This window comes from Camponotus vicinus, unplaced genomic scaffold (assembly GCF_025532165.1).
Source record: "Camponotus vicinus isolate PSW18456_S1 unplaced genomic scaffold, iyCamVici1.0 SCAF_4, whole genome shotgun sequence".
NCBI lineage: Eukaryota > Metazoa > Arthropoda > Insecta > Hymenoptera > Formicidae > Camponotus > Camponotus vicinus.
Genome location: NW_028141976.1, coordinates 15,684,979 through 15,709,116, shown reverse-complemented (window position 1 = coordinate 15,709,116; position 24,138 = coordinate 15,684,979). Strand labels below are relative to the sequence as shown.

At 26.0% G+C, this 24,138-nt stretch overlaps 1 protein-coding gene across 3 annotated transcripts; it reads left to right on the top strand.

Annotated features, from left to right (window-relative positions):
• Positions 1–5,026: 5,026 nt before the first annotated feature.
• On the top strand, positions 5,027–21,287 carry LOC145971268 (glutamyl aminopeptidase-like). Of its 3 annotated transcripts, none has more exons than XM_083098761.1 (13): positions 5,027–5,281; positions 5,413–5,902; positions 6,988–7,440; positions 9,291–9,471; positions 11,240–11,378; positions 12,247–12,328; positions 12,814–13,085; positions 16,142–16,422; positions 17,222–17,412; positions 17,628–17,966; positions 18,051–18,120; positions 18,237–18,347; positions 21,063–21,287. In XM_083098761.1, exons 2-13 carry the CDS (start codon positions 5,436–5,438, stop codon positions 21,201–21,203), a joined length of 2,727 nt encoding a protein of 908 aa, XP_082954887.1. In that variant the 5' UTR covers positions 5,027–5,281; positions 5,413–5,435; the 3' UTR covers positions 21,204–21,287. The 3 variants fall into 3 exon arrangements, with proteins under 3 accessions (XP_082954887.1, XP_082954886.1, XP_082954889.1); XM_083098760.1 differs by having other exon boundaries at positions 5,405–5,902; XM_083098763.1 differs by lacking the exon at positions 17,628–17,966 and having other exon boundaries at positions 5,029–5,281; positions 5,405–5,902.
• Positions 21,288–24,138: the final 2,851 nt, after the last annotated feature.

Below are 24,138 nucleotides of genomic sequence, written 5' to 3'. Positions count from 1 at the left end.
CCAAATCTGTAAGTTTCCAAGATTATCGACTAAATAAATGCCTAACTTAGATGATAAACAGGGTTCAGAATAAAAATCATTGAGTGATTTATGTTTATGTCCAATTACAAAAATATCTTTATCATTTGAAATAAAATTCTTAATAATTATAATAGCTCCATCAGTTAAAGAACAGCAATTATCAGGTTCATCCGTTTTTAAAGAATAGTTTTGATATAACTTTATTAAATTGTTTGCATGTCTGAAAATCCAAATGTGAATTTAAATTATTAATGAGTGGACCGTTAAAATGCGGATTGTGAAGTTTATTATTAATTATTTTTAATTTTTTACTATCATTAGCACACAAATTTTGCTCACGTATTCGACAAACAATTTGTTCCAATATTTTATCATTTTTACGAATCATTTTTAAAATTGACTGCAAATAATTTTCAAATGGAAAAGCGCTAAATTCCTGCAAAGTTCCAAATTTTATTACATCATCATAAAGATGCAATAAGTGGTGAATATTACTCGATACATTTTCTTTGCCATATAAAATGATGAAGGTTTTTACAAAATATTCTAATAATGACTTAGCATAATCTGAATAACAGCTTATATGTTTAGAATTTGAAAAAATTGTAACAGCTACGTGTAAAGTTAAAAAATTAATATATTTATTATAATTGAGAATAGATTTCAAAACAACAGGTCCCGTATATAACAAAAATGTTCTGAATTCAGTTGCTTTCCACCTTTTACATTCAAATAATGAGCGTGTTTTCCGGTTAATTTCGTATGGTATATTAACCTTTTGAATTTCTAACATTTTCGATATTTCACACATTTCATTAAATGATAGTTTAGATCGGGGTGTTCCAAAGCACCATAAGTTAACAATTAATTTCCTGACAATTCCCAGATAAAGCAAATGCATTGAATCTGACGGAAAATCTTCAACCATATCTATTGTAGGAATTGATTCTAAGATAGATGTACCCGTATAATGGTCTCTTTGTAATTTTAGTCTAAAATCATTATTTGTTCTTAAAAGAAAATTATTTAAATATGGATAACATACTCGATTATGAATATATTCTCCTTTTACTGTACATTTTGAACATGAGTAATAACCGGAATGACCCTTAGTAAATGTAATAAAAGATTTAGCAGGTACATCGCATATGAAAGCATTAATTTTAAATGGATAAGTATGATCATTAATTGTTATACCGTGAGTTGTCAAAATAATTGCTTCGTCTGTGAAATCTTTCAAAAAAACATTTGCATCTGCAGGTTTTTCATTTCCGTAATAAATTCCAACAATATTAACTTCATTATAATTTTCAACTAAATTACATAGAATAGGATATACTTGATTACTTGAACTTTTAAATAAAGGGAGACCATCAATATTAATATTAACTTTGACACATTGCAAATGTTTAACAGAATACCGCGACAAGAGTTGCTTGATACAATTACTTAAACCGAAATGATAATACTGCCCTGGTCTTACATTTTGTACATTTACTTTTCTGGGAGTTTTTAACAAGCTACGAGCATCTAAAGGTAATGCCGGATATTTAGGTTTTATACGTTTCAATAATTCATTTAATGCAACATGAGAAATACGATTTCTAAGAACCCATTCTTGAAGCCACGAAACAAAACTAGACGAATCATCGATGAGATTATCAGATCTAGGAGAATTAACAATATTAATTATATTAACAATATTAATAATATTCATTGATATCAAAATTGCTATCATTTATATTCTCATTTTCTAAAACATCGTTACTTTCTTCAGAATAATTAGAATTATTAATAGAATTTATAGACTTAATAGAATTAATAAAATTAATAGAATTATTAATAGAATTTATTTGCTCAAGATTGTCCAAATCGTCATTCAATTGATAATTATTACTATAGATATTCTGTTTTAATAAGAAATTATTTGATACATAATTTGTACTATTGGATAATGAAATATTATTACTTGAAGTAGAGGATGCACTTCCAAATGAAGCTGAATTACAAATAATATTCTGCGTAATGCTAATTGTTGACTCTAATTGTCATCTCTTTAGCTCGTCGATAATATCGTCGTTTTATTTTTGGCATTTTTTAAAATTATTAATTATTATATATATTCTTACCTTTATTATTAATCTCTGCTGTCTTTTTCACAACTTCTATTTAATGATATGTTCACAACTTTTTCACAACTTCTATTTAATGATAGTGTAATGTTTCAAGCTGTGAAAAAAAGAATCTTAATAATTTTTTAATTAAATATTGATTATTACATTATTATTGTTTAACAAATGTTAAACTTAACAGTTTATATATGTATAACTCGAAGATAAAGTGTCATAGTTTCTTAATTTTACACAAATATTATAAAAAAGAATACAAAATACATCTAATAATTTTGTCAAGAAATGTAATTAAAAAAATCTTTATAAAAATAATCTTTATCTTAATTATTAAGCAAAGTTTATAAATGCTATAAAAATATTGATTGTTTAATTTAATTTAATAAATTAATTTAAAAAATTAATTTAATAAATTAATAAATAATTAATTTAATTAAATTAAGCATCTAACGCAAAACATATGTTACATTATTAAAGTTTGTTTCGCTTCAATAAAGAACCTAGTAAACACAGATATAATGTTGTATGAACATACGTTACATGCATATTCATTACAATTTCCTGAATATAATATTAAATATAACATTAGTAAAATATGTTTTACGTTGGAATTTATATTGTAGTTAATATGATGTAGCATATATATCATATTAACTACAATATAACGTAAAACATATGTGTTACATTATTAATGTTATATCTAATATTATAATATACATTATATAATATACATTATTAATGTTTATCTAATATTATATTTAAGAAATTGTAATGAATATGCATGTAACGTATATTCATACAACATTATACCTGTGTTTACTAGATTCTTTATTGAAGCGAAACAAACTTTAATAATGTAACATATATTTTACGTTAAAATTTATTGCAGTTAATATGATATAGTATATCAGTTAATATGATATAGCATATATCATATTAACTACAATATAAATTCTAACGCAAAACATATGTTATATTATTAATGTTATATCTAATATTATATTTAGGAAATTGTAATAAATATGCATGTAACATATGTTCATACAACATATTATATTTATGTTTACTGACATGAGTTCTCAGTTTTATTGAAGCAAAAGAAAAATTATTGAGCAAACACTTATAAACTTGGAATGTAATGTTTCAAAGCTGTGGAAAAAAGATTATATATAATAATCTACTTTATATATAATTTTTACCTATATATTATTAATTTTGCTCATTAATTCAGAATAACTTAGCAATACTTGCGCAGATAATCACACCTACTGAAAAATAATTAGAAAAGATAAATATCCATGCTTATTGAGAATTTCATATTTGAGGTGAATAACTAATTTCTTAATAATTTGCCTTCTTAATAACCTAACCTTGTAACAACGTGTATTCAATTGTAATTTGATGTGATTGTGATTTGATGAAAATGTTAACAACAGAACGAATAAGAGTGTTAATAAGAAGTTTTTACATATATTAATAAGGATATACTTACATTTTCTTGTTGAATCAATCAAAACTCTTCGAAATAATAAATAAGTTCTTTCTTACGGCGACGAACACTTTAGACTTTTAAGACGCACGCACATAGCACATATATTAATAACAGGAAAACAAAAGAATTCGTAGAGACACGTGTACAGTCGACTGTTCCGACTTTCGACTCTCGTGCCGTGCGTTTGCTTTTTGTCAAACTTTAGCGCCAAATACACGATAAAGACGACGCAATGCACATGCGCGCATTAACAGACAGAATTTATCATTTTGATCAAAATGTGTACATTAATAAATAATTAAAATAATTAATATAAATATAATTAAACACGAAACATAACATATAATATAAACATAACATAAAATATAATAATAAAATGATTTTATTATTATATTTTATTATTGTTAAACGATGAATAATAAATAAAATTTGTATTATATTTTTTAATTAATTATTAAAAATTAAAGTATTATTAGGAAAATTGCTCCACTAATATTAAATATATAATAAACATATCATAAATATTAAATAAAAAAATCATAAAAATAAGAGATCCAAATGCGAACATAAATTGTACATTCAAAAAATGTTACTTAACAGGATATCCATTTTAATGGACATTTAATGGACGTCCATGAACATAAAATGGACATTTAACAAATATCCAAAAATGGATATTTGTTAAATGTCCATTTTATGTTCATGGACGTGCGGATATAAATTGGACTTAAACTGGACATCCTTGGAATGTCCAGTGCTATACGAATGTGTTTTATTAATGTACTACTAATGTTTTTAATTTAATAATAAATTATATGGCATAATTCTTGGAGCACGCTATCTCTATAATATTTTTATTCCACAGTATAAAAAAATCTTTCTCAATTTTAATTTAAAAATATGCTTCGTTATAAGAATGACACGATTATCGACTTAATCGATTTGACGGATTTCCTGTTGTTTTATTCATATATCCATATAAATTTGAAAGAGTGAACAAGAACCTAAAAAATAATAGTTATTCATTATATTCTCTTATATACAATACTGTAATATTATACTCTATCGTTAATAAGTTACATTTTTTCATTAACTTGCTCAAAAATTAACTTATCGATACACTCTCGTAATAATGTAGTATATAAAATTTCATTTGAATGTATATTGTAAATTATAAAAATTCTCAAATTTTTGGTAAAGAAATAAACTACTTTTAAATAGTATAAAAGAATTCAAATACATATATTTACAGATATTTTTGCATTCTACGTAACGGTAGCCTCTTTTGCTTTAGACCAACGCGAAATAGACGGTTCTGTCATCTTACGGCGCTCGATCGATAGCACGAATTTGGAGTGGGAAAAACGGCACCGTGCTTTGCTATTACATATCGTTTCTCGATCGAAACGTCTGTTAACGACTTCAGAAGTTGTGTGTTTACATATGACATACACATTTATTGTAATATCGCCAAGTGTTGTTAGTCTTTGGAAGTTTCTCGAAATAATAAGAAATCATAAGTGCGCATATATATTTTTCATGTTACAATGATAGTGGATAAAACATTAATTTATTGCAGCTAATTATTGTAACGAAACATACACTTGCATGGCATTTGTGGTATATCTCATTATACAGAGTAAGTCATTCAAAATTAAGTTTATTTTTATATATTTGTCTTTATTCCTTCTTTTCCACTAAATCATGGTAGAGACAGTGCTGTGTTTAATTTGTCTGTTTGTACTTTCTAACAAAAATATAGTTTTACAGATATCTAAGATAAAAGTAGTATCATGTTTCTTAAACTATTGTTAAGTAGCAGTTTAACAATCATCGTCGCGGCGGCTCTTTTAACCGACGATCAGATAATTAAAATATCTCAAGAAGAGTTAAACAGGCACTCGAATAGTATATTACCGCAACAATATGATATCATCTTTACACATATCGAAAAAAATATTCTTGTCAGCAACTGCAGTATACATATAGACATTATAAATTCAACATCAAGCATATTATTGTATTTACACGTAAAAAATATTAGTCTAACTGTGTTTTATTATCCACATTATTCTATGAATAATATTGAAAAACCGATCATTTATCCATCGGTAAAATCTATGTATGACATTGAGAAAAACATTGTCAAATATGTATTCGCTAAAGATCTATTGATGGGATATTACATCATAAAATTAGTTTATAATATAACTGAAGATACAGGCCTAAAGAACTTTTATAAAAGAGATGAGCGACAGTGGTAAGTATAACTGTTAAAATGTTAAATATATAGTAATGTTTATGAACAAGCTCTGGTGCAGCATGTTATATCTATTTAAAAAGTATTTTCTAAGAAAAACACATTTATACATAGACATGTACGTACATATCTGAAATGTTTCCATTCTTAATTATATGTTTCTTAACATCTTTTAGTAAAAATTTTGCAATTTAATATTATCATTATTATTAAAATGAATGTAAGCTGCAAATAAAAATTAATTTAATTAAAGTAGTCAGCTATAATACATGTCTTACACAGCATTTTATTGTCAACATTCGAACGAAAAAAAAAATATTCCGGTAGAGTTTCTGAATTGTTTTCAAAATATAAGTATGATTTTGAAGGATTTATATTTTTATAAAACTTGCTTATATGAAATTTGAAATTTTGAACAAACACTTAAGTTTTACACTGTTTATTTTGACAATAACAAACATTAGGAAATTCGTTTCTAATATTGAAAAAACTTATAATTCAGAAGGAAAACATTTCCAGATATATGTTTATATGAATTCTTTTTATCTTTATGATCCATAAAAGTCATTATCAAAATTTAATCAGATCATGAACACTCACAACTTTCATAAAAACACTCTGCATATAATATATAAAATTAAATATACAAGCTATACTTATGCTGTTTCATGTATTTAAACGTGCATCTACACATACCCATACTATTTAGAAACAATACTAATTTCGCTAATAACTAAGACATATATACATATGTGTTTCATTTAATAAACTAAAATAAGCAGTTTCTTTAACTTGTATAAAATTATGTACGGAATCGTTGCTAATATATCAATTAAAATCAATTTAAAAAAGTTATTATTCTAATACTGTTTTATATTGAAATTTATTTTAATTTTATTAAATTTTCATGCTAAATATTAATTATAAATATTTATTTTGTACCTGTATATTCTAAAATAAACATTTTATGAATCTCGCACAACTAAAATATATGCAACTTTTATACAATTTCATTGAAACCACTTTTGCATAAAGTTTTTGAGGTGTTTTTTATTATTGTTAATTCATATTTCTAAATGTGATAGGTTGGCAACGTATGTTGATATTGGGATCCAACACATGGTTCCGTCTTTGCCCGAATCTTTAAGAACCATCATGCTCTATGAGAAGCCCATCTATGATATTATTGTAGAACATTATCAAAACTATACAGTTTTATCAAATGTACCGATACAAAAAATAGAAACGAATGATAAACACATGACGAAGACACATTTTAATACGCTTGTAAAGCCTATTTATTTTTTATTAATGAATAACCGAATTAATTTATCTCTTATGCCTGGTACAAATGAAAGTGTCAGAGTTAATATGTGGTGTAGAATGCACTGCGAATTTGCACACGAATTTGCTGAAAATATAACATCGTACTTGTTCGATAAATGGAAACGTTTGAATGAAACTTGGCAAATAAATCATGTTGCACTTCCGGATTTTCAAAACGAAAGCATCATAAATCTGGGCCTTATTCTTTACAGGTAACTATATAATTATAAAAAATTAATATATTTCGAAGATGAAAAAAAGGATAACAATTCTTGGTAACTAAAATTATTTACATATCTTTTCTCTATTTTTAAAATATTACTTGAATATATTTTAAAAAATAAGTAAAATTGTATGAAGCAATGAGACGAGAAACATATCTAATCGTTTATTATTAGTCCAGTTTATTATTTGTCCAGAAAGTTATTGCGATTTTTGTTGTTTAACATTTGGCGCTTTTTTTACGTTGTCTTTCTTTTGTATCTATGTTATATCAATTTAAAAGCGCACACTTCGCTCTACATTTTAATAAAAATAACTGTATTTTGATATTGGTTTGCGTTTTATTTAAACTATGAAATTAAGAATAAAAAAATAGCAAATTCCAGCGATTCTTTTACATGAATTCAAAATGAGTCGTAAAGCAGTTGAAGGCTCGCAATATTAACGATGCATTTGGTCTAGGAACCGCTAATGAATGTACAATGCAATGGTGGTTTCCGCAAATTTCAGTGGAGATGAGAGCCTTGAAGTTGAAAAGTTCTGGACGACTGCGATTATTGACAACGACCACTTGAAGGTGTTCGTTGAAACAGAGTCACGCACATCGATTCGAGAACTAAAACTTGGCGTAAACAAGTCAGCTGTTACTGATTACCTGGAACTAATTGGAAAAACAAAAAAGCTCGACAAATGGATGCCGCATCAATTGAGCGAAAATCAAAAGAATCGTCACTTTGAAGTGTGTTCTGCATTGATTTTGCGCAAACAAAATAATCCGTTTCTCGATCGCATTGTAACGTGCGATCAAAAATGGAACTTGTACGATAATCGTCGACGTTTTGCACGATGGTTAGACCATGATGGAGCGCCAAAACACTCTCCTAAATCAAAATTGTATTAAAAGAAGATTATAGTGACTATTTGGTAGTCGTCAGCCGAGATAATCCACTACAGCTTTTTAAATTCGGACGGAATTATCACGGCAGAGAGGTACTGTCAAGAAATTGGCAAAATGCATCAGGAACTGATACGTTTGCGTTCGGTGTTGGTCAACAGAAAAGTTCCAATTGTCCTACACGACAATGCTCGACTACACGCCGCACAACCGACGCTGCATTAATCAATTGAGCTATGAAGCTCCATGAAACTCTGTCTCACCCATCATATTCGCCGGTCTTCTCACCAACAGACTATCACTTCTTTAAACATTTCGACAATTTCTTGCAGGGAAAAATCTTTAACAATAAAACTACTGTCAAAAACGCCTTCGAAGAGTTTGTCGCTTCTAGAAATCTGAATTTTATGCTACAGGAATAAATAAATATTGTTTCTCGTTGGCAAAAATATTTAAATTTCAATAGTTCTCTTTTCAATTAATAAAATTCACTTGCTAAAATATGCGTACTTGAACTTGAAGGTTAAAAACCATAATAACTTTCTGGACAACCTATATCTTCAATGTACATCAACTTATATGAAGAATAATATTAAAATATATATATTTTATAATCTTAAAATTGAAAATTACAAATTAAAATATAAAATTGTAAATTAAATAATTATATTAAGGTATAAGAATAGGTATAAGTATTATATTAAGGTTTTCACTTTTATCGATCAAAATTTAAAAAAGTTGTATATATATATATATATATATATATATAGTGCGGTACTCGCTTCCAATATATTGCATTACTTCGTAATGAGCATTAATAAAAATATATAATTAATATGTTAATTTAATAGAATCATTTAATTATAAATTTGGAAATACAATATTTTTTATGTGTTATTATACAACAGAAATAAACATTATATAAAACATTTTTTTTATTTTCAGAGAAGCAGATATTATCTACAATGACAATGTAGATTGTTTTGCGACTAAAATCAAAATTGCCCGTTTCATGGCCCATAAAATAATACAGGAATGTTCTTATTATGAAAATCCACTTTGGCCGTTATCCTCTTTATTTAATGAGGCTATTGTCGCATTTCTTGGATTATATGTCACTAATCAGGTTATTTTAAGCATTCTTTAGCGCAAAACTTGCTCACTAGCAAACAATATGATGGATATATATGTATATATATATATATATATATATATATACACAATATGATGGATATATATATATATATATATATATATATATATATATATATATGTATGTATATATATATGATAAATATTTACTTTTACACAGCCATCCCCAAATAACTCGATCTTGGCATATATTGTCAACGTCACTGCCCTGAATAACATCCAAAAAATTTTAGGCGTCGCTCGTTGTTTATTAAAAAGTTAAAAGTTAAAAGTTAAACAATAGAAGTTTTATAAGGTTCACAGAATTTTTGGACACTATGTACAATAATAAATCTTTCATATTGAAAGTTATAAAGGAATAAACATATTGAAAAACTTTTTAATAAACAACGAGCCTAAAACCTTTCGGATGTTACTCACAAGTAAACCTACAGAAGTGTCACTCACCGATTTGAATGAAACTTTGCACATTTGTAGAACTATAAAAAAATATTTGATACGTATTTTTTTTTAATCGGCCAAGGTTCGCTCAGAAGGGTTGAAACTATCCTTTAAATGTAAAGGGTGAATTTTATGCACCAGGTGGAATAAGTTAAATGTTTCAAGAAATTAAATACTTATAGCGGGTTTTTGTGATCAGCGATGTCGAAAACCTTGAGAAACACCAAAATTCAAATTTAACATTTTTTTACAATATTTCCTTACCCTACAGGGCCGAACAGAACACTTTTTTTATGTACCTGGAGGCCATATTGGATCGGCCATTTTGATTTCCACATTTTTAACATCAGATTCAGTTTCAGCGACCCAAAAACCCGCTATAAGTATTTAATTTCTTGAAACATTCAACTTATTCCACCTGATGCATAAAATCCACCCTTTACAGGGTGGTTTCAACCCTTCAGAGCGAACCTTGGCCGATAAAAAAAATACGTATCAAATATTTTTCATAGTTCTACAAATGTGTAAAGTTTCATTCAAATCGGTGTGAGTGACACTTCCGTAGGTTTACTTGTCGAGGGGTTGTTTCTACCCTTAAAATCGCTTCTCCGCAGATAAAAAAAAATACGTGTCTATTATTTTGCATAGTTTTACAAGTGTACAAAGTTTCATTAGAATCCGCGAGTGACAGTTGGGTACCTTTACTTGTCAGTGCAGTGACCTTGACAATATATGTCAAGGTCAAGTCATTTGGAGCTGTGTAAAGTTAAATATTTACCATTATAGAGTGTAATTTTTTTTATAAATCAGAATATTAAGCGAAGATTCTATTTACAAAGAAAAGTGAGTTTTTAAAAAATGCTAATTTTCAAGTAAATCTCCAACATACATAGATAATACAATTTAAAATATTTTTACATTTTTATGTTTCTTTTATTTTGTGTGTGTCAAAGTCACTATGTTACTTGTCCGACTTTAAATTATTATATAAAAAAAAAGAAAAATTATCATTTAAATTCCACATAATATATGTATACATATAGAAATTGTGTAATAAGATAATTTTGCTATATAATATATTTTAATAATTCTAAAAATATTAATTTTAAAGTTATATGTCGAGTAATCATTTTTGTTATTAATATATTATATTTTTAAATTATTTATTCTATATTTTAAGAGTATAAGAGTATAACAGATTTTTTTACATACACGTAGAAAGTAACAGCCCTAATGCATATTGCTATTGTGTGTTAAATCTAATATTAATTAAGTAAATACATTTAAACTATTTTCTATAGGCTCTTCCAAGTACCCGGATGATGGACTTGTTTGTGGTACAAATTCAACAAGAATCCCTTCATCTCGATACTGAGTATAATACATCACTTTATAATACATCATTCAACATTTCTTTTGAACATTACCGTTATATTAAAGGTATGATAATATAAATAAAAATTGATTATGAGTAAATTTTTGAAAATAAATGCTTAAAAAACAAATAGAATAACTGATAAAAATTTTAATTTTATATATAATCTCTTCATTATACACATGCACACATATATACATACATAATGAAGCTGTAGTATATAAAATTATATATAAAATATATTATATATACAGAATATTTCTTTTTAAGTGATACAGTCGATTATCTCGCGAACCGATGATTTTATTGAAAAATTTTTCGAACGAAAGTTGCATAACTTGAAGGGGTACACATGATGAAAATATGGACTTGACCTTGTCAAAGTCAGGTCAAGGTCATTAGTACTTTTTAGCATGAAAATCTCTATTTTTGTATTACATATTCTTGTAGATTACCTCGAGAGGTTTTCAAAACGCTATAATAATATATTTTTTCATTGAGTACTTTTCAAGTTATATCTTAATTTTACATAAGCTATAAAATATTTAGTAAAATATTCATTCTTCGATTATTTTACCTTAATACTTTTATGTACTAAATAATGAGACGAATCAATTGGTGTAAAGAAAAAACGTAGTGGTTTTTAAGAAAAAATATGTAATTTTCAATTGCAAATTAATGTGTTTAATATCAGTTTGCTTAAGAAAAGTATTAAAGTTGTCAAACTTTAACTTGTTATATCTTCTAAACCAATGTCGCCTCTCATTTACTTTTTTGCGCGGAATTACTCAGGACAACTTCCTCTATAACATATTCAAATGATGATAAAATCGGTGATGTGTAACGTTTTATGCACTTTTACCATAATTATGAATTATTATTTACTATAACTAATATCTTATTCATATTCTGATGTAAATTATATAATTATAGTATCCAGTGTATTGCGTACGTTACAACTCATGATTACTGAAGAGATATTTTGGCAGAGTATCCGTATATATGTAAAGGACAAGTAAGTAATACACTATACTACTATAATTACTATTTTTATTTAAATTAAATTAATTTTATTTTTATTTAAACTTATATCGTTTCTTTCATACTTTATTATCTTTATTATTATTACCATTTACAATTCTTTTTACCTTCAATGTCATTAAATATTCAAGATATATTTTCAATTTACATATACATTTATCTTTTAAAAGTAATCAAGTTTGGCCATTCCTTTTAAATTATAATTTAAACTGTAGCATCAAATTTATATAAAAACTATAAATCATATGATTAATTATGTAATTAATTATATATTTAATTAAATTAAACATAAAATATAATTAACAATTTTATATTGTGATAATTTTATATATATATATATATATATATATATATATATATAAAATTATCACAATATAAAATTGTTATATATATATATATATATATTTGCTTATAATGCCTTTCGTTAACACAACAATAAATTTTGCATAAATTTTATAGCTTTAGCAAGCCAACTTTTAAATATCTTTTTGAAAGTATGAAGAACCATTCGTCCATTCAAATGTCTACAGTCAATTTAATTTATATAAGGCAGCTAATTAATTCTTTAACAAATCGAAAATATTGTCCTGTAATGAAAATAGTACGAGATTATAAATATTTTATCAGACAGACAAAAATAACGATATACGATACAAATTTAAATAAGAGGGTGGATGATTACATATTTGAGAAGTGGCGTACCTTTGTGATATTTAATATAAAACAAACTCGTAAGTTTGCAATAAATTTATTACATTTTATAGTTTTTATCATACATACACATTGGAGAGAAAGATTTACATTATTAAAAATATTATTCATTATATTATGTATTATATACAGTACATTTATTATACATTGTATATACATTATATATACATACATACATTATATATACATACATACGTACAATTATTAGAAATATTCAATTTTCATGCAAAATGATTTTATACCTAATATAATATACAATTTGCATTTTCATTTATGTTCACTTTAAGGTACATTTTTGATCTCTGTTAATGTACAAAAGTATAAGTACAAAAGTATAAACAGATACTTGTACTGATAAACCCTTTGAAAGAATTTTATATATATATATATATGGTGTTTCATTTTAATCCGACCAGTCGAATATCTCGAAAACCAAGCCCGGGAGAGAAAAATATTTCAGACAAAAGTTGTTTGGTTTCGAGGGGGCCATAAGATGGTGACAATGATTTGACCTTGAACAGTCATTTGAAGGTCACATAAAGGTCACCTTAAATTTCTTAAATGGAATACCCTATATATTTTTGCACATTCTTGTAGCTGACATCGAGAGCTTTCCAAAACACTATAATTAAGTACCTTTTTGTTAAGTACTTTTTGAGTTATGAGGCTTGAAATAATTTCTTAATTCTACATAAACCGTAAAATATCTTGTAAAATATTGATTTTTCGATTATCTTATCTTAATACTTTTACGTACAAAATAATGAGAGGAATCAATTGGTGTAAAGAAAACACATAATTATTTTTAAGAAAAAATATGGAATTGTTAATTGCAAATTACATATTTTTTCTTAAAAATAACTATGTGTTTTCTTTACACCAATTGATTCCTCTCATTATTTTGTACGTAAAAGTATTAAGGTAAGATAATCGAAAAATGAATATTTTACAAGATATTTTACGGTTTATGTAGAATTAAGAAATTATTTCAAGCCTCATAACTCAAAAAGTACTTAACGAAAAGGTACTTAATTATAGTGTTTTGGAAAGCTCTCGATGTCAGCTACAAGAATGTGCAAAAATATATAGGGTATTCCATTTAAGAAATTTAAGGTGACCTTTATGTGACCTTCAAATGACTGTTCAAGGTCAAATCATTGTCACCATCTTATGGCCCCCTCGAAACCAAACAACTTTTGTCTGAAATATTTTTCTCTCCCGGGCTTGGTTTTCGAGATATTCAACTGGTCGGATTAAAATGAAACACCCTGTATATTCAGGGTGTCCCAGTTTAAAAGTTCCACCCTTATAACTTTTCAGGATCAACGTTTGAAGGAAAACGACTCGGATAAAAGATGTAGGGAACAAAGGGGGCTATCTAATAGTGATATTGGATTCGACATTAAAGGTCATTTTCAATGTCATTTGAAGGTCAACTTTTGTTTCTTAAATGGCACCCCCTATTTTTTATTACATATTCTTGTAGCTGACCTCGAGAGCTTTCCAAAACACTATAATATAGTATTTCTTCATTGAGTACTTTTTGAGTTATGAAGCTTGAAATAATTTCTTAATTTTATATAAACCATAAAATATCTAATAAAATATTCATTTTTCGATTATCTTACCTTAATACTTTTATGTACAAAATAATAAGAGTAATCCATTGGTGTAAAGAAAACATACAGTTGTTTTTAAGAAAAAATATGGAATTGTTAATTGCAAATTACATATTTTTTCTTAAAAACAACTATGTTTTTTCTTTATACCAATTGATTGCTCTCATTATTTTGTACATAAAAGAATTAAGATATAATAATCGAAAAATGAATATTTTACTAGATATTTTATGGTTTATATAAAATTAAGAAATTATTTCAAGCCTCATAACTCGTAAAGTACTGAATGAAGAAATATTTTATTATAGTGTTTTGGAAAACTCTCGAGATAAGCTACAAGAATAAGTAATAAAAAATAGGGGTTCCCATTTAAAAAACGGAAGTTGACCTTCAAATGACCTTGAAAATGACCTTTAATGTCGAATCCAAGGTCACTATTAGATAGCCCCCTTTGTTCCCTACAACTTTTATTGGAGTCGTTTTCTTTCAAACGTTGATCCTGAAAAGTTATAAGGGTGGAACTTTTAAAATGGGACACCCTGTATACAGGGTGACCCATTTTAACTTAGGCAGCCAAATAACTCGAAAAATAAGCAAGATAGAGAAAAATGTTTTAGACAAAAGTTGTATGGTTTCGAGGGGGCCATAAGATGGTATCATTGGTTTGACCTTGAAGAGTCATTTGAAGGTCACGTGAAGGTCACTTCAATTTTTTTAAATGGAACATCCTATATATTTTTGTACATTCTTGTAGCTCATCTCGAGAGCTTTCCAAAACACTATAATTAAGTACATTTTCGTTAAGTACTTTTTGAGTTATGAGGCTTGAAATAATTTCTTAATTTTACATAAACCGTAAAATATCTTGTAAAATATTCATTTTTCGATTACCTTACCTTAATAGTTTTATGTACAAAATAATGAGAGGAATCAATTGGTGTAAAGAAAACACATAGTTGTTTCGAAGAAAAAATATGTAATTTGCAATTAACAATTCCATATTTTTTCTTAAAAACAACTATGTGTTTTCTTTACACCAATTGATTCCTCTCATTATTTTGTACATAAAAGTATTAAGGTAAGATAATCGAAAAATGAATATTTTACAAGATATTTTACGGTTTATGTAAAATTAAGAAATTATTTCAAGCATCATAACTCAAAAAGTACATAACGGAAAGGTACTTAATTATAGTGTTTTGGAAAGCTCTCGAAATAAGCTACAAGAATGTATAAAAATATATAGGGTATTCCATTTAAAAAAATTGAAGTGACCTTCACGTGACCTTCAAATGACTCTTCAAGGTCAAACCAATGATACCATCTTATGGCCCCCTCGAAACCATACAACTTTTGTCTAAAACATTTTTCTCTATCTTGCTTATTTTTCGAGTTATTTGGCTGCCTAAGTTAAAATGGGTCACCCTGTATATATACAGAATTTATTTATTTTACAGTATATCAACGAATCAATTACGATATCGAGAATTGGCGAAGAATTGCAAGTTGTCTAAATTCTGAAGATTATAGGACAATACATGTTTTGAATCGTGCCCAAATTATCGATGACGCTTTCCACTTAATGATAACAAACCAACTTAATTCCATTGTATTCTGGAATATTACGAAATATCTATCACGAGAAACAGTCTACGTGGCATGGTATCCTATGTTCAAAGCTTTAGAATATCTGTCCAATATCTTTCTATTTCAGGAACCAATATATTTTAATATCAAGGTAATAACATATATTATAAACAATGTCAATAGTTATGTCTTAAACATACTAAAAACATGTTACTTATTGCACATATTAATAGTGTGTGCATTTATAACAATAATTATTAAGTGCTTTTCAAAAAGATACATACAATAAAATACATGTAGCTAGAAAAAATTTCATTAGGTATTTTAAATATACATATTTTGGATGAAAGATAAGTATATTTGTAAATTAATATTCGAGTAGTGTATGTACTAATATTATAAGAAATTGGAGAGGAAAAGGGAGAAAAATTTGAAAACTGTTATCATTTTTAATCACAGCATGATATTTATAATGACGATTTAAATATCATTAATTTTGAGATAGAAAGTTAGTAGGAAACATATATATTAATTATCTATGTGTTTAATACTCAAACAGTTAATAAGTTATTAAATTATGTTATAGATATATTGTCTACATTTATGTCTACATGTCTACAATATATGCATGTATGCACTTCTGTATGTTTATTTTGTGATATGAACATGTGTTAAGCATGTGTGAATGTGCACGCAAGAAAAATTCAAATTTGTGTATAAATACGTATATATAAGTATAGCTATATAATAGATATCTTTATAAAAAGAATTCAGAGTTGTTTACAAAGACAGAATGTTCTTAATATATAAACTTTCTTAATATGTAAAATACAATTGCGCAAGATATCTTTCTATATAGTAAAATATAATGCAAGAATCGAAAAATATAAAATTTATATCAAGTAACAATATAAATACATATAAATATATATATATATTTATATATTTAGGGGAAAATGCTAAACTTACTATACAATTTGCTTGATAAACTTGAATACGATGAAGTTTCTAATGAACACGATCTTACAAAGAGTTTAAGAATGGAGGCTGCGAAATGGGCATGTAATCTTGATGGTGGCAGCTGCATAAGAGCAGCCCTGCATAATTTAAATCGACATCTCGCAGATCCCGAAAAGAACACGTAATTTTTCTTATATATTCTCGGTTATTTTAATTTAATTGTTTTGTAGATACATGTGCAATGTTTATTATATTATTTGCTCAAAATTTAAATTTATTAGATTATATTATGAAATTATAATTTCTTAAATTTTTATTTCTTAAATTTGATCAAAATGTAAGATTAATATGTGCAAAACTTTTATATTAGAATTTGTTTTTTGTTAAATCTCGTAGGCTTTTGCCATGGTGGAAAGAATGGACATACTGTCAAGGTTTAAAAGTATTTTACTATTCTCTTAGCAATGAAGATTCTCCTTGGTGGGGAGTATATCGTCTGGGAAAAGCAAAATTTAAAACTAAATTTTTAAAATATCTGTCTTGCCCTGAAGATTCACAATTTATCAAAGACTATTTAAATCTTATAAAAAATGATAGAACAACATCGATTATGTTTTTAAAAGATTTTTCCGATCAAGATTATATTAATTATTTTCTTTTTACTATCGCAAAGCATGCAAGGAATCCTGTAGTACTCGACTTCATATTAGAAAATCTTGAGAATATAAAACCTAAGTAATACAATTTTCACTATAAATATATATCTATCATTCAACAATTTATGTGTGTATAAATACATTTATTGTTTTACTGTTACAGACAAGTCAGCGAGCATGCAACATTTGCTGTAATTATTAATCATGTGTATTCTACGAATCAACTCAAAGAGGTAAAAATAGAATGTGCTTATATATACACACACATATATATATATATAATAAATAATGCGACATCAATTTATCATTAAATAATGTTGTTCAATATCATCAAAATAATCTGTTTTAGATAAACGACTTCCTAACTGATAAATTTATTAATGTAACGCAAATTGAATTAAATGAATATAAGAAGATAAAATGGTTACCACATATGGTCGGGAAAGATTTGAAAGTAAAGGTACATTTTATGAATATCATTATACTAATATATATTTCGTTTTTAATCGTTAATATTTTTTGGTTTCATACAGAATATATTAATTTAGTCACAGTATCTCAAAACGACAAGCAAAAATTAATGTTATGTAATTTTTTTATAAAATAACCATATTTATATTTCTAATTTCCAAAAATATACTGTTTCCAAAATACACTTCTCAAAAAAAAAAAAAGAAAGAAAATAGAGAATACTTTTTGTACCCTAAAAATTGGACTATTTTCAAACCGCAGAAACTCGTCGAAAAATCATCGTAGATAAAAAATTAGAAAAGCAAGCTTGAAAGCTTTGAAGCTTGAAGTTTCAACTTTAATGCGCAGTTGGTGGTATTTCAAATTTTTCTTATTTTCCTTATTCTGCGTTTTAAAAAAGAACACACTGTTTAGTTCCTTAAAATTATGTATTTTTAACACGCAACTTAACTCTTGATATAAAAGGGGGCGTGGAGCTGGGACGATTGTGTCAGGGATAAAGTAAAATACTTTTTGCTAATAAACTCTGTTACGATACTTTATTGGAAAATGAAACGACCCGACACTCACGTGATTACTGTGTAATGACGAGTAAACGAAGATAAAGAGCGCATACCGGGGAGTATCGACAAAAGAAAAAAATCTTTAACTGAGAATCTATTAGATGCCACGGGTGTCGCCACATAAGATGATATAACATTAAAAAAAAATTTTTCTCGAGAAATTCACCTCAAGTTCTATAAATTACAAAATTTTCCCTGCGAAAAGCTTTTTTAAAAATTTTCCTTTGACTTTTTTTGACCGAGTAATATATAAATAATAAATAATAAATACGATTCTTAAAATAAACCAGCAATTTTTATATACGATGTTGATACTCGGCGAAAAATGGTCGTAGACAAAAAATAAAGAAAGCATTATGAAGCTTGAAATTTCATCTTTAACGCGCTATCGTTAACTTTTTTAATTTTTTATCTTCCTTGTTCTATGCTTTAAAAAAAGACATTGTTTTGTTTACTAAAATTACGTATTTTTGACACTCTGCAGTTCGATAAAAAAATTTTTCTCGAAAAATTTTTTCATAATATCTAAAAAATACTGGTTTATTTTCAACATTGTATTACTCGGTCAAAAAAATCGTAGGAAAATTAAAAAAAAAGCGTTTTGGTAAATAGCGTTTCAGGCAAAATGTTGTAGTTTATGAAATTTTAGTTGAAATTCTCGAGAAAAATTTTTTTATCAAGTTTCGATGTATTAAAAATATATAATTTTAAGGAACTAAACAATGTGTTCTTTTTTAAAGCGCAGGATAAGAAAGATGAAAAAATTTTTAAAAATCACCAACTGTACGTTAAAGTTGAAGCTTCAAGCTTCAAAATACATTTACCATTTTTTTGTCTACGATAATTTTTCGACGAATTTCAGCGGTTTAAAAATATCTCAATTTTTAGGGTACAAAAAGTGTTTTCTATTTTTTTTAGTAGTGTATTATAATTTTTAGTGAATAAGAGAGTAAGAAAGAACATGGGAGCAAGCAAAAGCAAAAGAGAAAGAGAATTTCTTTGATTGGAAATTTTAGTTATCTTAATAAAAATGGATTTGTATAAATTTTAAAAAGAGAATTTATAGCTTTGAGATGTTAAATAGCTCTTAGTTAAATAAATTTAAATATTTTTTCAATATGATTGAGAGAGTTATTAGGTAATGTGATTAGCATACTCTAATATTACATGAGTCATTTGTTAAACTAAAACTGTGATAATGATAGGTTAACACAACAATTAATACAAAAAATGGCCTGCTAGATATAACAATTATAATATTATAATATAATGATATTTTCTCTGTGATAGCCATAGCTCTTATAAATTTCTAATTTTATACTTAAAATCGCTAATTCTAAATTCTGTAAATTTTTATTTGTCAAAAGTTACTTACAAAATATTACTTATAAACATTCTTTGCAGACATAAGGATTGTTAAGTAAAATATGGTGCAACACTTTGCACATAATGTAATAGAACGTAGTATAATAGGAGTATGATTTCATTTTCGTTTCAGCAACTTCGTCTCGATATTTTTTCATCTATGCTTTTTTATAGGGATTAGGGATTATTTATTTTAATAAAAATCTTAAGTTCAGATTTACTTCGTTATTTAGTATCGCATCGAGGAAAGAAATGTATTCCATATACAACGATTTATTTTGAAAGAAAAATTAATTTTCTCTGAAACTGAGGCACTATCATCCGCATTTCGCTTTCTTTTACTAGTTTGAAAAATTTAAATTTATATTTCACATTTAGAGCTTTACTAATTTCTTAAAATTCATATTACCTTATTCAATAGCTGACAAATTTTTACAAAGCGAAACCTGCATAGAAATCGACATATATTGATTTAAAATGTTTACAAACTTATAAACCCGTTTTTTCTTCGGGGTAACTAAAATTTTGATTCTGAGAAGAGAATGTAATTTTCATAATCTATAATTATTATTATTTATTCCAATTATATTTAAGATTATTATTATAAATAAAATATGCAAGATAAATATATATGTATATATATATATATATATATATATATATATATATATATACATATATACATATATATATACGAGATAATATTTAATATAATATTTATTGATAATTGATAGTTGCTATTCACTAATAATTAGTATCGATATAATCTGTTTTAGACAAGCCAATTGTGTAGAAATTACGAAGATGTCAAAAATATTCAGCAATATATTTTACATATTCAAAGCAAGATACAAATACGCTTTCTCGAAATCAAAAGTCAACAGGATTACTTTCAGAATTTTGTAAAATTTCATTAATACCCGTATAATGAAAGTAACAATTATGACGCGAATACATCTATATATCTTTCTTATAAATAGCTTTTTATAATGTTTATAGTTATCGACTTATTATTTATGTTTATGTGCATTAATAATATATAATTAAAAGCATTTACAAGGATTTATTTTATCCTGCAATTCATATTTGCACTGAAGTTTTTATATCCTTATTGACATGAAGTAATGCAAAGTGTAAATTATATTTATAATTATAATATATAAATAATTATAATTAAATTATGTTATATTATAATTAAATTAAATACAAATTATATTCATAATAATAATATATAAATAATTATAATTAATTTATGTTTTATTATAATTAAATTATGTTGTATTATATGAATAATTCTAATTATATTAAATGAGAAAGTATCTGCAATATATTTAACATTATATTATTAATGTACTAAAAATGTATTATCTAATTTAAATTATATTCTGATTTATTTTTTAAATTGTATTTGATATGTTCTATATTTGTAACTCTATTTGTTAATATTTTTTAATTTTATTTTGAATCAAATTTTATTATTATTTTATCTTGAATCAAATTTTTATTATAAGTATAATATAAGTATAATAATACATATTAATATTTAAATAACATCTAAAATTAAACATTTATAAAACATGTTATAATTCTTTAATATATATATATATATATATATATATATATATATATATATATATATATACATGTGTATATATATATATATATAAATGATAAATTGTTGTTATAAATTTAATATGTATTATTAATATTTTAAATATATATTATTAATTGTTTGAAACTCATGATCTTTGTAAATTTGATATAATCTTTAATTTATAATATATATAACTCACATGGCACAATTTTCTTATACATGTACATGTCTATTTCTCTATACTTCTTCTTACATATATTTAAGGAAATGTAACATATATACATTCGCGCGCATTCGTGTGAATATTTACACACGCACGCGTGCATGTACGCGCGCACTAATCAAACAAATTAATTTGCGCCTACTACATGAGCAAATAGTGATATTTTTGAATAAAAAAGATATTATAATCATGAATTATTTTCTTTCTATAATTTATAACAATATAGAAATTATCAAATTTAATTTACTTGATGTCATATAAAAGTCACTGCTTTTTGTTAGATTGCTATATTGATATATAGATTAATATGTATATTTATGAAACGCTGCATACTATCCGATTTCAATCCAAGTTCAATTTCTGGATGTTTGTTTAAAAAACGGCGTTAATTACAAATTATTACTTAATAAATTTCTCTTTTCTAAAGCATCATAGAAATAATTCACATTTTAATTTATTTTTCATTAAGGAATATTGTGCTTCTTTAGTTCTGTTTGATTTAAGTTTAATTCCATGTCTTATATTGCTCATATTTTATATTTATTCTTTTTTTCTTTTAACTGAAAAAAAAATTTATTTTTAGCTGTTTCTTTTTTTCTCTATTTTTTTATATTTTTGTCATGTGTTATGTTTAGATTCTACACAAAATATTATTTCACATGCACCATTAAATTGTTTTTATGTAAGTTTCACACAAACGAGTAGATGATTCTCTCTCAGCGTATATCCACGTTCTATGAAAAGAAACATAGAGATATATTGTAAAACTAATTATTCGTTTGAATAGCATGACATTATAATATAGCAAAATAATTATCGTTGTTACATTTCTTCAAAGCAGGACCGCAAAAATCTATATAATCGTAGATAAAAAATATATTCGAGCTATGATTTAAATTCTCTCCGCATATTATAACGTTATAACTATAAAAAATGGATTGTGTTTTGATGATTATATCATGAAATATGTAGAGATATTCCAGTTAACAAATTTTCGCCTAAACATGCTATTTATATAACTTGTGTAACGTAATAATTTTTATGAAGAAATTTAAATGAATAGTATGCTTGAATGCAAACTATATAAAATCGTAATTGGAATTTCGTCCATATTGGATAATTTTGAAAGGCATTATTCACAAGTTATATTATTTATTATTTTTATTATATACTCTGCGTACGAATTTAGAAGTCCAAGAAATACGAGTAGATTAGGATATTGTGTGAAATGGAATCAGGTATGATACGATGTACGTACATAAGGGGAACAAAACTCATCAGTATATTAAAATTTATTTCCAGCCTTTCTCGGCGCTAGTAGAAATCTTTAGTTTTTTGCTTTGGTCCACCTACTGGACTTCCAAGAATAAATCCATGATTTTGTGAAGGCCAGTGTGACTCTAAGAGAAACTATTTTCGACCCTTATCTCCCGCGGTATCGGCGATACGCAATAAATGTCAATGAAAAAAAAAAATTGCCTGCACGGCAGAGATCAATTAGGAAAGTATATAACGTTATGTACTTGAATAACATTTGACGAAATCGATACGTATCTTCTTTTGCTTCGCCGTGATATTTGTAAACTTCAGCTTCTTCCTTTTGCGGCGAAAACTAAAAGAACTAATCTGTCTGCTAAAAATAACGATGGAATAAAGATGCTTTAAACGCGCGTGGTGAAAAATGCAAAAATGGAGGACGGAAGAAACAACTCTTTTGTAAAAACACTCTTTATATTATTAAATTCGAAAGATAAGCTCTGAAGAATTTGATGATCGTATATAAAATATATTTAATAGTTTTTTCCAAAAGATCTTATATTGATAAATGAAAGATATTTTCTAAGCGAAATCTTATTAATTTCTTCCTGTTTTCGAATTCTGTCTGTCCGAATATTGGAGTGAAGACAAAAACTGCGGAGCAAATTAGTAATGTAATTGATTCTAATAAGTGTCATTATTACGAGCAATTATGGACTTCCGTTTCCGGCGCTATCGTGAGTGACACGTGTGTGAGTGACTGGGCGAAAATCAGGCA